The 15,448-nt window shown below is 50.1% G+C and overlaps 3 protein-coding genes across 3 annotated transcripts; 2 read left to right on the top strand and 1 right to left on the bottom strand.

Moving 5' to 3' along the window:
* Nucleotides 1-6: 6 nt before the first annotated feature.
* Nucleotides 7-951, bottom strand: BC939DRAFT_464235 (uncharacterized protein). Its single transcript, XM_051557350.1, has one exon. The coding sequence runs from the start codon at nucleotides 922-924 to the stop codon at nucleotides 415-417; it is 510 nt and encodes a 169-aa protein (XP_051407998.1). The 5' UTR covers nucleotides 925-951; the 3' UTR covers nucleotides 7-414.
* A 2,381-nt stretch (nucleotides 952-3,332) lies between these two features.
* BC939DRAFT_464234 (uncharacterized protein) lies at nucleotides 3,333-8,741 on the top strand. The gene is made up of 4 exons (XM_051557349.1): nucleotides 3,333-4,330; nucleotides 4,759-5,016; nucleotides 5,253-6,034; nucleotides 6,117-8,741. The coding sequence occupies exons 1-4, from the start codon at nucleotides 3,566-3,568 to the stop codon at nucleotides 8,440-8,442; spliced, it is 4,131 nt and encodes a 1,376-aa protein (XP_051407997.1). The 5' UTR covers nucleotides 3,333-3,565; the 3' UTR covers nucleotides 8,443-8,741.
* Nucleotides 8,742-9,411: 670 nt separating this feature from the next.
* Nucleotides 9,412-14,938, top strand: BC939DRAFT_309433 (uncharacterized protein). Its single transcript, XM_051551446.1, has 7 exons — nucleotides 9,412-10,375; nucleotides 10,494-10,681; nucleotides 10,849-10,944; nucleotides 11,060-11,197; nucleotides 11,291-12,076; nucleotides 12,176-12,400; nucleotides 12,494-14,938. The coding sequence occupies exons 1-7, from the start codon at nucleotides 9,645-9,647 to the stop codon at nucleotides 14,872-14,874; spliced, it is 4,545 nt and encodes a 1,514-aa protein (XP_051407996.1). The 5' UTR covers nucleotides 9,412-9,644; the 3' UTR covers nucleotides 14,875-14,938.
* Nucleotides 14,939-15,448: the final 510 nt, after the last annotated feature.

The following is a 15,448-nucleotide window of genomic DNA, read 5'->3' as shown; positions in this document are numbered from 1 at the left end:
TTTTTTTTTTTTCTTTAGACCATTGGAATTTCCCATCAACCACAGGGCACCGAAGTAGCCGGGTGATATGCAGGATGAGTGGATCCAAAGCAGAGAAAAACGAGCAGGGTGGACGTACCATGTCTGTGAAGAGAGCCATGGCCACGACACATGCGACGGCGACGGGGGCTCTTCTGGCTCTGTAGAGGGCTGAGCGGTTCTTGTAGTTGTCGTCATGACTGCTATTGTTGGTTCCGAGCAGGGGTCTTCTTTCGTCTGTGCCGTTCGACTGAGGAACGGGGGAAATCATTTTCGATCGATACCCACTTTGGAAATAGTAAGGATGCTTTTGGCTCGAAGAAGGGTGAGGAAAGGGTAGAGGGCGGAATGAGTGGAGAGAAGGAATGAGGACGGAAAAGAAAGAGAAGCTGGATCTTAATAAGGAAGAAAAACAGAGCTTTGAATGGAGAAAAGAGTACAAAGTTCAAAAGAGAGAGAGAAAGGAGCCAGATGCACCGCCAGAGTGGACACAACACAGCAGCATACCAAGCAAGCATGTACAGGCGTTGCCGGTAAACATGTGCAAATCCATCCATCGCACACACACAAACACGCACACGCACAGGAAAAACTCGAAAAAGCGATAACAAGATCGACCAGCGAGATGAGATGCCCCTTCCTCTCTCTAGAAACCACCATCACATCCTCGTATGGATGAGAGATGATGTCGCAAGTGCCACAACAACGAGCACATGTGTGTAGTAGATCGTTAACAGCTGCACACACTGCATTTCCATCGCACCATATCGCATGCAGCCTTCTTTCTTTATTTTCCTTCAGGCCCCAGCAGGCATCTCTGGACACCATTTGGTGCCTCTCGAAATACTGTGCTCTTTCAAGGCTTCCCCCATGATCTTTTTTCATCCGCCATTCCAATGAAACCATCCAACCAGCTTGCACATTTCGCGGTCGACCTGCACAGCTCAAAAATAAACTCTGTCAGCCCAAGTCTTTGTGGCCACTGGAGTCTATACAACAAACATGCAGACATACCCGATATCGATTTTCTTCTGAGGGGGAGGGTCACTCTTCCGCCACCGAAGTCTTTGTTTTAGCTTTGAAAGCTACAGGAATAGGGAGGACGAGTGAAATGTGTACTGTAATAAGATATCGTGAAATATGAGTAAAGGCCTAGGCGAATGGGTCGTTGCATGTTGTGTGACACATTGGGCTAAGTTGTTCGGGGATACTGCTGAGTCCTTCCAAACATGTACAAAAGACTACTGTATGCCCCAAGGTTCACGTGTAATATTTTCTTTTAAGACATAGGAAGCGTAATCTCTTTACTCTTGTTGTCATGCTAAGCACTCTAGAGCGTTACTTGGTGGCCAATAATGTGCACCGCCATTCTACTCCATCTATAGGAGTATGAGAACAGACGGCGACATTCGGTGTCCTTATCTCACATACCTCGAGTAATGGCCCATACACTTAACGACTAGGCGCCTGCGCGCGTTCCGAACCGCTTTGTGAGAAGATACCCATTTCTGCCAGCCTCGTCTCCATGTACGCAACAATTCCCTCCGCAATCCATATTCGCGACCTATTCGCCCAACCCTCGCTTCCCTGGATGGCTTGTATATGTTAGTAACATTCGGAGAAGATTCCCCAGAACAATTCAACGTGGACCTGAAACTGGAAAACAAGCGACCAGACGTCTAACTGCTCTACGTTCCTTTGTTGTATCTCTCAAACAAAAACAAAAACAAAAAAAAAAAGAAAAAAGACCTTGTACTTCAAACACTGCTACAAATTGCGTAACGCTGTAATTGCCATCAACGTTGCATAAACTGCTTGCCCGTACGAGGGGCACTCTTCCGGGACTCTGGCATGTTTCTGCTTTCGCTACCAATGAACGGTACACCAGCGACGGCTGCTTTATCAAATTTAACAGCGAGGACAATAACTATTAAGGCATTAAGTAAGCAGAGACTGACCGTTCCAGACGTGCTGCGAATCCCGAGAAGGCTTCAAACGCTACTGATGAAAGATGCGCATGGTTCTATAAAATAAGGAGTTTTGGAGCTCATACTTGCAGTCGAGGCTCTAGAGAATAAACGCCGATTAGGGGTTATCGGAATGATGCGCGGCAATACTCATACTTTAGTTGATGTTCAGCGGATCTGACTGACGTCGATATCTGACGACACTTTGTAGAACTTCATGGCGTTGTTGATTCAGGTCCAAACAGTATCCACAAATCAGATGGATGGCCGCCATGAGCATAACAAGTTGTTCTGCACTCTTACCTGGCACCCTATTCTTTGCATCCATTTTCAAGGCCATCAATTAGAGGCCCCATCGATCTGAGCCGTTCAGAGTGTCCTATTGGTGGTGATGGTCCAAAAGATATTAATACCTTGGAGGATGAGCGGAGTAATTGTTCAGCTTCAAGTTCTCTTGCTCCACAATGAGCAGACCATCCGCCGTTTCTGTAGTTGCTTACTTACGCGCTCTTTTTTTTCATTCATTCTCGGTAAAAAGGGACAAACTGCAATGTGCTCACCATAAACTCCTCACCGAACGAACGCGCTCCTCACCGAAGAGTCATTATAGTACGGCCCTACTTCTCACTTGTCGCTATTTACGTACGATTATGGCTCATGCGATCATATGGGAAAGATGGTAAACCCTCCAGAGGACATACCGCAGATTAAGTGGAGGATGAGAGCACGCGCCCCTCTTTTGGGCATGTCATCTCCGGTCTTCTCGCCCTTCCAAATGTTCTTTTCAGGCCTTTTTTTTGTGTGTGTGGCCCAAGAGACAGAAAAATGACATGCGACCCGCGCAATTCGTGGACCGATGTCTGTGGTAGCCGAGATGATGCGTAGGAGTAGTCTACAGGGCGGTGCCTGTGGTACGGTGTGTGGCAAACTGGTGTTCCACACATACGCCCCAGAGAGGGCATGCGGACAACCCTGACCAATTGCGATCCAAATCCCCCAAATCCCCAAAAATTATATCCCATTTCCCTGGCAGCGATTCGAGCCTGTCTCTGTTTCGCACCCCTTGGCCTTGACTTTCAACAACAACCCCTCTCTGCCCTTCGCTCCCTTTCTACAGCAGCATCCCAGTGCATCCTGCCTTCTGATGTATGCGCTTACGCTCCGCCGCACCATGGGCATTACCGAGGGTTGGAGCAAAAATACAAAATGCCAAAGACATCATAATTGCCGATTGTTTATTGCATTTTGCTCAACTCGCTGACCGCATTATTTAGGCAGGACCCTTTTGTTCTGACGCGACGTCCAAATTAACCTACAAATTGGCCAGGCCCTCTATTTCGCTCCTTCGTTCTTTCATCCCTCTCCTATTCTTCCCTTGCGTCCGTCAACCATATTCCTCCCTGTCTAATTCCACCCACTATTTTTTTTTCTAACAATCGATCCCCTTTGGTGTAGAGAAGAAGACAGTTGCAGAGGCCCTCATTTTCTATATCGCACAATCTAATCCGGTTACTATTCATTAATCATACAGACAGCACACTTGTTCAGTTGCGCTTCCCCAGCTTCTCTCTCGCTTCAGCATGGACAAGAGCGAGCTGAATCCGGACACCGTGGTCTTGGACTCAACCAACACTACCTCCAATCCTACTCCTGCTCATGAACCTATTCCTGGTGCATCTCCTCCTCCCCCTCCTCCTCCTCCTCAGGCCATAAACCCTTCTTCTGGGGAAGATCTGTCAACGAGCAATACAGACACTCAACAAACCATCGACAACAGCAACTATAATAACCACAATAATACCACCGCTTCCTCTGCTCTATCGGAGTCCACAGTTTCTTCCGAAACCAAATCGCTCAAGTCGAACCAACAGCCCGCTGCAAGCAATATGGCATCCAACCAACCCTTACAACCGACCGACCCAGGACCGCTTTCTTACCAACACGAATCCGGGTCTCATGAGACTGCACACATTCCACAACGACCAAACAACAATGGGCCTTTTGCATTCACACCTGACGAGCTCATGGAGCTCATGGACCCAAAGTCGCCAGAGCAACTGGCGGCCTATAATGGTACTGAGGGCATTCTTAGAGGGTTGCATGCAGATCCAGTCCGGGGCCTATCTACTACCGATAACAGGCCGCTCGAAAGTGTTGGTGTTGTGGCAGGCGGAGAACAAAAGGAGCCACCACAAGCAATTTCGGGTGTCAACGTGGGCGACATCGACACCGCTGCGGTCTCGTTTGCGGACCGTGAAGAGTACTTTGGACGGAACCTGCTGCCCAAGAGGAAGCCAAAGAACATTTTTCAATTGATGTGGATTGCATTGCAGGAAAAGATTCTGGTAAGTGCTGGGATTTTATGTTGAGCATGCTCCCTTTACTTCAGTGTGTTCATTTGCTGCTGAGCGAACCAGTCAGCAGGAGGGAAGAGGAAGGAGCACAGACCGACACATCGGAAGCTGAATGCGTTGTACCATTGGATGCGCATGCATTTTTTCATTTCTGTGCAACAATGGACGATGGACGCGCACCTGATCGTGCTACTTGACCATCCCACATCTACCTGGCTACTTCCGTCCTTGTTCCCCATGTATTCATGCTCATGACATCACCTCGTCCACAATTCTACGTGCTTTTGTTGGTCCCCCTTTCTAAAATTACTGGCTCCCTGTTTCTGTCCCTGTCTTGGTCTCTGCCTTTGTTCCTGTCCCAGTCATGTATTATGATGCTGATAGTATGTTCCTCCGCTATGCGTTATCTCGCTCTTTAGATCCTTCTGCTTGTTGCCGCTGTCATCTCCATTGGGCTTGGAATCTACGAGGACTATGGCATGAAACATGAACCAACCGAACGCTTCAACCGGGACTATACCTCCTACATCGCCACTGATCCCAAGATCTCCTGGGTCGAAGGTGTCGCCATTCTGGCCGCTGTCATCATCGTCGTCATGGTCGGTTCCGTTAATGACTACCAGAAGGAGGCCCAGTTCCGCAAATTGAATGCCAAAAAGGAAGACCGTGAAGTCAAGGTACAGACCTACACACCCACGTTACCACTCTCTTTTTTTTTCAGTTATCTCTCCACCCTGATCTTTGGACATTGGCCTGTATCCAAATGTTATGTCCTTTGATCTGCTGTGGTGACAAACAGCGGTTTGATGTGGAATGAGGAATGACAAACTGGTGGCCTGCTACCGCCAATCAGTCCATACGCGCATACCTTCATATATTCAAAACTAAACATATTGTTATTGCTTCCTGCTAGGTTCTTCGAAATGGTGAAACTGTCCTGCTATCCGTGTTTAATGTCCTTGTCGGCGATATCCTGCACCTTGAGCCCGGAGATGTGATCGCAGCAGACGGTATCTTTCTCGGCGGACACAATTTGAAGTGCGATGAATCTGCCATGACAGGAGAATCTGATGCGGTGAAGAAAGTGACCTTTGAGGAGCTGAGAAGGATGCAGGACGCCGAGGCTGCTTTGAACAAGGGCGAGAGTAAAATCCAAACCAATCATGAGGGCATCGAGGTTATTGCTGAGCCGCAACACGGTATCCATGGAGTCGACCCCTTCATCATCTCTGGATCCAAGGTCTTGGAAGGTGTGGGTATTTACGTTGTCACGGGTGTAGGCGTAAACAGTTTCCATGGAAGGACAATGATGTCGCTGCGCACCGAAGCCGAGGATACACCGCTGCAGATCAAGCTGAATGGCTTGGCAGAGAGGATTGCCAAACTGGGCAGTTTGGCGGCCTTGCTCATGTTGATTATCCTCATCATCCGGTACTTTGTGGGATTCAGAAGGAACGGAACGCCTGCCGGTGCAGAAATCGTGAAGAGTTTGGTCACCATTGTTATTACTGCCGTTACAGTCGTTGTCGTTGCTGTTCCTGAAGGTCTTCCCCTGGCTGTCACCCTCGCCCTGGCTTTTGCAACCACACGCATGCTGAAGGACAATAATTTGGTCCGCATCCTGGCTGCGTGCGAGACCATGGGTAATGCCACGACCATCTGCTCTGATAAAACCGGAACGTTGACCCAGAACAGGTACGCATACCGCCACGCGGCTCGCCATCGTCTGCTGTCTTGTTATCTGACCATTAATCTCATTGCATGCCACACTTACTAGGATGACTATTGTTGCTGGTACGTTGGGAGTCAACACACGGTTTATCGCTGATGGCCCCGAGGGAGAGGCCAATCCTCGCGCCAACATTCCCGTTAACCGCCATGCCGTCCCTATGAGTCAGCTTGTCAGCAAATTGCCACCTGCGATCACTACGCTAATGCATGAAGCCATCGCCATCAATTCTTCAGCCTTTGAGAACACCGACGACAAGGGTAACCTGTCATTTATTGGATCCAAGACCGAAGTCGCTCTGCTCGACTTCTCAAAGAAGATCGGCGGTGCTGACTACCGTGAACTCCGCGAGGCCGTACCCGTCGTCCATCTGTTTCCCTTCTCTTCTGAACGCAAGTCCATGGCTACCACTGTGCAGATGGGTCCAAACAAGTTCCGCCTTCACGTCAAGGGTGCCTCCGAGATCATTATGAAGCGCTGTAGCAAGGTTATCCAGATAGGCGGTTCTTCCGAACAGAATGGTTCCCTGAGTGAGAAGGATCGCATGGCGGAGGTGACTGAGCTGGAACTCGTGGAAGAGCTTCAGACGCAGGTCCACAAGACTATCATTTCCTATGCTACGCAGTCTCTCCGAACCATCGGAATTGCCTACCGCGATTTCGAATCTTGGCCACCTGCCGGCGTTGAGCTCAATGAGGATGGTGACGTTCCGTTTGCTGCTGTCGCTGAGAGCGACTTGACCCTAATTGGTGTTGTTGGTATCGAGGATCCACTGCGCGAGGGTGTTCCTGAGGCCGTCCTTGCCTGCCAGCGAGCTGGTGTCTTTGTCCGCATGGTTACAGGTGACAACATTCTGACGGCCAAGTCGATCGCAACGCAGTGCGGCATCTACACGCAGGGTGGAATTATTATGGAGGGGCCCAAATTCCGTGCGCTCAGTCCTGAAGAAATGGACGCAGTGATCCCACGACTCCAGGTCTTGGCTCGATCCAGTCCTGAAGACAAGAAGATTCTGGTTGGTCGTCTCAAGGCCATGGGCGAGATTGTGGCCGTAACAGGAGACGGTACCAATGATGGTCCTGCTCTCAAGATGTCGGATGTTGGATTCTCCATGGGTATTGCCGGTACTGAGGTCGCCAAGGAAGCCTCGGCTATTATCTTGATGGACGACAACTTCTCGAGCATTGTCAAGGCCATCCTTTGGGGACGCGCAGTCAACGATGCTGTCAAGAAGTTCCTGCAGTTCCAACTGACTGTCAATATTACCGCTGTCATCCTGACCCTAGTTACTGCCGTTATCTCTGACACACAAAAGCCCGTAATGTCTGCTGTCCAGCTTCTGTGGATCAACCTTATCATGGATACCCTGGCCGCCCTTGCTCTCGCTACAGACCCACCTACTCCTGAACTCTTGGACCGACAGCCCGAACCCCGCACAGCGCCTCTGATCACCTTTACGATGTGGAAGATGATTCTTGGCCAGGCCATTTTGCAGTTGACGATCACCTTTATTCTGGAGTACGCAGGCATGGAGATTCTCAACTACGACGAAATCCCCGGCTGGCTTCAGCCCAAGGTTGATGAGAATCCGAAAATTAAGGACGCTTACACTGGTTTCAAACGACAGGAGCTCGATACTATGGTGTTCAACACTTTCGTTTTCTTGCAGATCTTTAACGAGATCAACTGCCGTCGACTGGATAACCACCTCAACATCTTTTCTGGCATCCACAAGAACACGTACTTTATTGTGATCTTCATCATCATGGTTCTGTTCCAGGCGATCATTGTCCAGTTTGGCGGCGCAGCCTTTGACACCGAGAAACTTGGAGGTATCCAGTGGCTGATCTGCATTCTCTTGGGTTTCCTTTCGATCCCCGTGGGTGTTATCATCCGTCTGATCCCCGAGGAGATCTTTGGAGGCCTTCGAGACCGCATCAACCGGCCATCACCCCCCACTGGAGGTGTGCCCAACTTTGAGAATTACCCAGCGATGGCTGGCGATATTGGTCGTGTCGCTTCAATCCCAGTCTCTGTTAACTCTCAGCAAGGATCGATGGTCGGTGTCAGTCCCGGCAGCGGATACTCGAACCGTGACAGCCATCTGGCCTGGAACTCTGCGATTAACAAGGTCCGGACAGAACTTTCGGTGTTCAAGGCCATCCGTGGTGGTCGCTTGTCGGCGTACCATAATACGGATGATCAACATATGCTCTATACTGGCGCGATGGTTCCTTCGCTGGTTGCAACATCTGTGGGCGCAGGATGGGCGCCAAGGACGCCTGGTTCGGGTGGTCAAGGTGATTGGAGGACTGGAAGTCCACGATCGAGTATGATGGGGTCGCGTCAGGGCACTCAGGCTTCACGTTCGTGATAGCCTTCATGTGAATAAAGATGACCTTTTTACCCGGTCTTGACAATTTAAAATGGAAAATAATACCATGCTCGAGAGCATTGAGCAGCGATGCTTTAGCGTGAACTTAAATGGATCTTCTTCTAAACCCTTGCAGCAATTGCTTCTGTTGATGTTCGCACTAAGATAGAGGGAGGAATGAATGTCAACCAGGAGCAAGGCCGTTCATCCCATTCTTTTTATGGCCAATATATCCTCCCACGAGCATGACTTGCAGCAGGGGCAATGGACGAAGACCAGCCGAAAGATGGACGCGCAGGGCGTGAAGAAAAGAATGGATTATGCTGACGGCAAACTTGTCGGCTGTGTGGGCGTCACTGTTTTATAGACATTCGTCATGTACGCCCACAACACTCACGCGACTCGACTCAACTCGACTCGACAGATTTATTAGTCCCCTTGCTGTTCACTGTGTGTGTATAGCGATCCCAACTACGCCCGCCCTGCCGGTATCGCTGGTGCTGCTGGTGGACGCTCTTTCATTCTTGCTATTCTTGCTATTCTTGCTATTCTTGCTGCTCTTCTTTGGGAACAGCCAACTATGAATTTGCGCCGACGTTTGTTCCCGGAAATAAACAGAACTTCGTTTTCCAGTATTTCCATCCTTCTCCGCCCTCCTTCGACACGGCCGCATCCCATCTCACATTTCGCACTTCCCATATCGATAGACACTTGATACGCCCTGTATACCATTGACTATCTTCCTATCCTCATTCAGGCTGAACAGAATCGACAGATTGGACATCGGGAACAATAACGCCTGTGTTTCGCGTCCTCTCTGGCCCATCGTCATCGGCCTATCATTGTGTTCGCTTGGCTGGACTAATTTTATCGGCTGCTTTGTTCCAAACCCATGTCCATGCTGAGGCCCAGGTTCAGCCTTCGTTTCACCCTCACTGACAATACTACCACCTCTTCCTCGGCCTCATCTTAATCTTCCTTTCATCCCTCTCATTCCACCACCACTGCACATCCGCCTTCGCTCAACTAAACCGGAACGCATACCCAGTTGCCGTATCACTATAAGCAGCGGCGCAGAACAGTTGCATACCTACACACGAACACATCAGAACACACTCAGCTACAAGGTCAAATAGAAAGCTAGAACGGACTGAGAGTGAGCAACGACAAGAGGAAGAGAGATTCGCCTCCTCACCTCCCCCATGGCGCTTAAGGGACAGCCGCGGTGGTTGCCCCTCTTTTTGCTTCTGCTGCTGTGCACCATCGCCCTCCAGTCCCTCATCGATCCAGAGCACGCCGCCTCCACCACCTCCCTTCGCCCCTTTGTTACCGCAGTACCGGCGTCCTCAGCTGTGTCTCAACAACCGCAAACCAACGGCATCAGCATATATAAGAGGGAAAGCCATCATGACCTTGGCGAGACCACACTGAGATCTAGATCTGATCTCACACTATCGAATTCACATCTTGAACCCAACAATCGCAACCAAGACGAACTCTTTCTTGCGCTCCACCAGGAACCCGGTAAAGAAAAGAGCGCTATTTCCCCCAATGGTTTGCTGGCTGAAGTGGCCAATCGGGGGGAGACTTTTCCAGTATATCATCTAGATCCTATGGCCCAGGATCCACCCAGAAACCGACCCTCCCATGAATACGTCTACCGAGGCGATATCAGGGCAGCGACGACCAATTGTAACTCGGATATGCCTCAGGTTCTAGGCCCAGGATGGAATGGATCGTTCTCGAGTAATTCCGCGGATGGAGTGTATCCGACACAGACGCGATCTTGTACTTGGACCATGCTGGCCTACACCAATGCGTCGACTCCGGCGCCGACATCATCATCATCGACATTGGCAGGGAGCGAAAAGTCGTCTTCAACACCTTATATCATTCAATTGACGTTTTGGTCGCCCATCCAACTTGTTTGCGGGTAAGTTTTTTTTTTTCTTTTTTTTTCTTTTTTGTTAATGACACCGTTTGGCTTGGGCCACGCATGTCTTCTGCCCCTGAGACTCATACGATTTACTTGGGGCTTGATACAAACGCAGGATTGATTATCTAACGCTCTACGACGGACCAGACACGTCCTCGCCCGTGATTGCGAAACTATGCGGGAACATTTGGATGGACAGTGTCCCGACGCTGTACTCTTCTGGACCAGTGATGACAGCTGTCTTCACGACTCAGGAGCAGACACCTGGATCTGTAGGGTTTACGGCCGGGTGGACGTCCGTGTGTAAGTTTTGTTCATTTTTGTTTTTCACTTGCTCTGTCTCTCTTTCCATTGAGATATATTTTATTGCATGAAAAAAACGAAGAAAGCATAATCGAGTCGCTAAAACGCAACCGTATCCTTCCATTTTTGTTGTTGTTGTTGTTGTTGTTGTTGTTGTCCGCTTAAAGTGCCATGCGATGTCTGCTTGAATTCGGGCAGAGGGACGTGTAGTGCCAACAGCTGTGTTTGTAGCAGCATGTACACAGGATCTGTTTGTCAGTCAGGTAAAAAGGAAGAAAAAAAAATGGGTGATACCAGAAAAACATTTATAGCCATATTTGTTACTGCTCATCTTACTCAATGTCTCAATGCGGGCATTTTTTATTTTCGTTTCTGTAGAAACGGCTGTATTCAAAGACTTCACTCCAAGGTCACAGCATGCAATGGCGTACGACTCTGCAAAGGACACGGTCTATATCAGTGGAGGAACGAGTTCCCAGACCACGTTCATGTCAGACTTGCTCTCCTATAACTTTGGTAAGGTTCTTCTCTTTCGACTACCAGTTATGGCACATCCTCTGGCATGCTAACACGCTGACTGATGCGATGTTTGTACACTCTCATACATAGCAACCAATACATGGAAAAAGTTAACGGTGACCTCCAGGACCCCCGATCCTCGCTATGGGCATTTTGCATTCGTGTACGACAGCGATCTCTACATCTATGGCGGCGTCTCTATCATCGGAGGCATGGGCGACATTTGGAAGTTCAACGGGAAACAGTGGGCGCAACTACAACTCACCTACTCTGATCAGTTACCCGCAGCCAGGATCGGAGCTGCCTGTGTCGTTGTCACGACCAACAACTCGACACAACTGGCGGTCTTTGGAGGCATGAACGCCGCAGGCGAGACAATGCGCGACATCAATATGTATGATGTCGGAGCTGATAAGTGGAAGAAGGCCGCTCGCCAGAACTCGGTAGGACTCGCAGGCGCGACGGCCGTGTATCACAAGGCGACAGAGTCGATCTATTTCTTTGGGGGGATGGTCAACCAGACGACAAGGAATGTTATCACATACCAGTATTTTCTCGAGCAGGGTTTGTGGTATGCGCTAGCACCGCGGATCGATCCTTTGACGGCTACGCCGATGGTAACGAATGATGGACAACCTTCGGACAATGGAACGGATTCGGGGGAGGACGACTCAGGAGATGGGTCGCAGAACAGCATGATAGCACCGCAGAACCTGCCTCCTGTCTTGTATGACCCCGTGTCGGGAGTTTGGGCGCCAGCAGGATTAATGGGCGACGATATGGTTCTGATCTATGGAGGGATGAGGCCATATGGACTTGGACTCAGTGCGAAAGCAGAAGCATGCTATGTCGGCAAAGTATCGATCTATGATCTTTGTAAGTGGATCATCTATTTATCCATGTCGACAGGACATTCACGAGATTGGTGAGGAGCATTTCTGACAGCGTTTTCTTGTTCCGCAACTATGTCGATAGCATGTCAGAGGTGGACTTCTTACGATGTGTCAGACACAGAAGGCATCATGAGGAACAGAGTCAATCATACGATGGTTCTTCGGCCACCAGGATCGACTGGCGGAAGTAAAACTGCATGGACGATGTATATCTTTGGCGGGTTTGATGGAAAGGAACATCAGGACATGCTGAACTTCACATTGGGTATTTCTACGCCTGCGCCGGCTGATCTCAACAACTGCCGAGGTAAGTTGACTCTCTTTACCGGCTTTGCGTGCGACGTTGTTCGCCCGCCGAGATAATGTGCTAATGTAAACGATGGTTTATTGTCTTGAATAGCATTACGATGGTGCAGTTACTATGACGACTGCCAGGACTGCAATGACAGTTATTGCTCCTATATCAACGGACTTTGTCTCTTTGACACGGACAAAGCAAAGGCTTCCTCCGCAGCATCTGCAACCAGCCCAGCTTACCTCCTCGGTAATAGCTCCGACATTCCCATGAACGGGACCCTGCAGGATTTGATCCGCCAACGACCCGAACTGAAGGGCCAAGTCTTGACACCAGACACTTGTCCGACCCATATTGCGCTCGACCTCAACGTCTCATACTCGTACACGATGCAGCCTGGACAATCGTTGACATTCAAAACCTACATCGACGCGCAGGATCTGGATATCCGGTTTTCGCTGCTCACGAGTCCTTCGCTACCGATGGACTTTGCATCCCAGAACGTCTGGGAAGGGTTTATGAATATGTACTGGCGAGCGACGCATGGACTCACGGATGATTCCTGGAACGGCTACTCTGAGACCTCTTCGCCCATCCCTACGGACGTACCCACAACCTCCGACAATATAACTGTGGGTGATAGTCCTGTGATTACGCTGGCTGGGATTTTGAATACCAGTGAGCTATTGAACCGCTGGACAAAGTACTCGGGGCTGGATGCTTCAGCGTCTTCGTCAGCTCTACGACAGTCCACTTCAACAGTCGTGGATTTCGCAGCGGGAGATCCCAGACGGTTTTCGGGATACTATGTCTATAGGCTTAAGAATTCGAATTCTGTGCCGATCGCGTTCACACTGACGGTCAGCCTGCTCGACCACCCAGAAGATGATGGTGGCAAAAAGGGGTCACAGTTTAATCTAGCGACACTCGGGTTTATGATGGTTGGCTTTATCTTTGGAGTGATTCTGCTGGTCCTGGTGGGATATAAGATCAAGAAGAGGCTGAACGAACGCGAGCAGATCCGTAGAGCTAGGACTGAGTTGAGGATGTTGGCGGAAGAAGAAGAAGAGGAAGAGGAACGAAGGCGGCAGGGAGTAGCACAGGCTTTGGCGGCGAGGGATGATCAGAGTCTGGCGAACATGAAGCCAATGTATCGGGTCGTTGTTGGTGTGCAGCAGGATCAGAAGGATGTGAAGAGTATGTCCACAGCTGCTGCAGGAGTTGAGTCCAACACTCTTCGACATCGACACGTGAGGAGTAACTGTCTAGGAGTAAGCACGACTGGCGCAGGAGTCGATGATGAGAAGAGGGACTATCGCGCGCGACCGGATTATATTTGCAACCTGGAAGCGTCACCGCCAAGCTCCTCGTCTGGAATCCAGAGTAAGGAACCAAAGATACGTGGCAGTCTGAAGCACAGATGGTCGCTAAAGAGCCTTGGTCGATCGTCCTCGTTAAAGAGATTTCGGGATCACTCCGCTGTCAAGTCAGAGGATGAGGAGGGACTGACAGACAATGGATACGATGATATCGCGGAAGAACTACCAACAAACGCTGAGATGGGGGCTGGAGTTGGAGCGAGTGCTGGTAGCACGCGTGATGAAGAGCAGCAGGTCTTGGAGCTCGGACTTTTGTCTCCACAGGGCCTCACTGCGATCGGAAATGAGGGTATCAAACAGCGGCAACATCGGAATCCGACTAAGGTTCAGCCGATCTCGATCGAGCCGCTTGTTTTCCATGGCGAACTCGTCCCAAGGACCAAGAGGAATTTCCGACGATACCGGCGGTCGCTTGCTCAGCAGCCACAATCAGTCAGCGACAGAAGAACATCTGTAATACCAGTTCGAACACCGTCGCGCAGGAGTGCGGTGATGAACACGCGGACGACATCGCGTGTCAAGGGTGCGCTGAGACGGGCGCAGACTGTGGCTGCTTCGCTGACGGCCCGATCACGCGGCGGCGGTTCTACGGCAGATAGAGACATGGGTGGTCAAGTTGAACACTCGGAGGGGATTGAGATGGAGCAGTTCGAGAAGCCTAGCCACGAAGGAACACATTTGCCGACATATGTGGGCGAAGACGCTATCGGTCTGCGTGGCCCGAGATCTGAGGAGGTAGCGGCAGAACATGCGCCGGTTCGGATGCGTGGGCGACAGGAGTATGAGCCTGGCCCATTGGTAGCCGTGAACGTGTTGGTTGTGTTCCCTGGTGATGCGAGCACGCGGCCTCTCATGATCCTGCCCGCGGATAGTGAAACTGGAACACTTAGTAACACCACTGCGAATGTCAATGTCGAGACGACACAGGGAGCGGAGCAGGTGGATCAGTGTCTTCCACCGATGGCGATTGGTACAGTGTTTGTGCCGGATCCGGTGAGGTGGTGGGCGTACAAGGCGAGGCAGCGAGTGAACCGGAGAAGGTATGAGAGGGAGATGCGGAGGCTCCGACGACATAAGGAGCTGTATCCTGAGAAGGCAACTTACTAGAGATCCGAAGGCTTGAACATTGTACAATATTAAATATGGTCTTAATTATGAAGGTGGTTGCGCTATTTAATGTGCAAATGTAGCTTTAAAGGCTCGGAACTCTTTTGTTTTATCATGGGTATCTAGAAGAACGTGGACTATGTCAGTGATCAACAGATGCTTCCATTGTTCATAATGGCCATGGCTTGTTCTGGCACGAATAAGGAGTCAAAAAGAAGAAAAAAAAAGTCTTTCCCTTCTCTCCGTATTCGCTTTGCTCCATCCTCTGCAGTGCGCTCAGTGTTTAGAGGCGAACTGTTCAGTTCTGACGAAAATATTTGTTGTCCCAGCTCACGCAACGTGTACGCGTCTGCTGTTGTAGTGCGTCGCGTGTCAACCAGATCAAAGCCAATCTACGATGTAGAGGAGACTGATTCTTCACGAGCGGCATCCCTATCGCCTTTCGTCAAACCAGCGGAAAACGCGCTCCTCTCCGCATAGACAAATGATTACGTATAAAATAAAAAAGAACACCTCGGTACCCGTTGCAATACAACGTCGAACATTCGCATGGATCGCACTAGAGCAACAGAAG

The sequence above is a fragment of the Gamsiella multidivaricata genome (assembly GCF_025024155.1).
Source record: "Gamsiella multidivaricata strain RSA 2152 chromosome Unknown BC939scaffold_82, whole genome shotgun sequence".
Taxonomy (NCBI): Eukaryota; Fungi; Mortierellomycota; class Mortierellomycetes; order Mortierellales; family Mortierellaceae; genus Gamsiella; species Gamsiella multidivaricata.
Note: the sequence above shows the minus strand (reverse complement) of the source record. Positions and strands in the feature narration are given on the sequence as shown.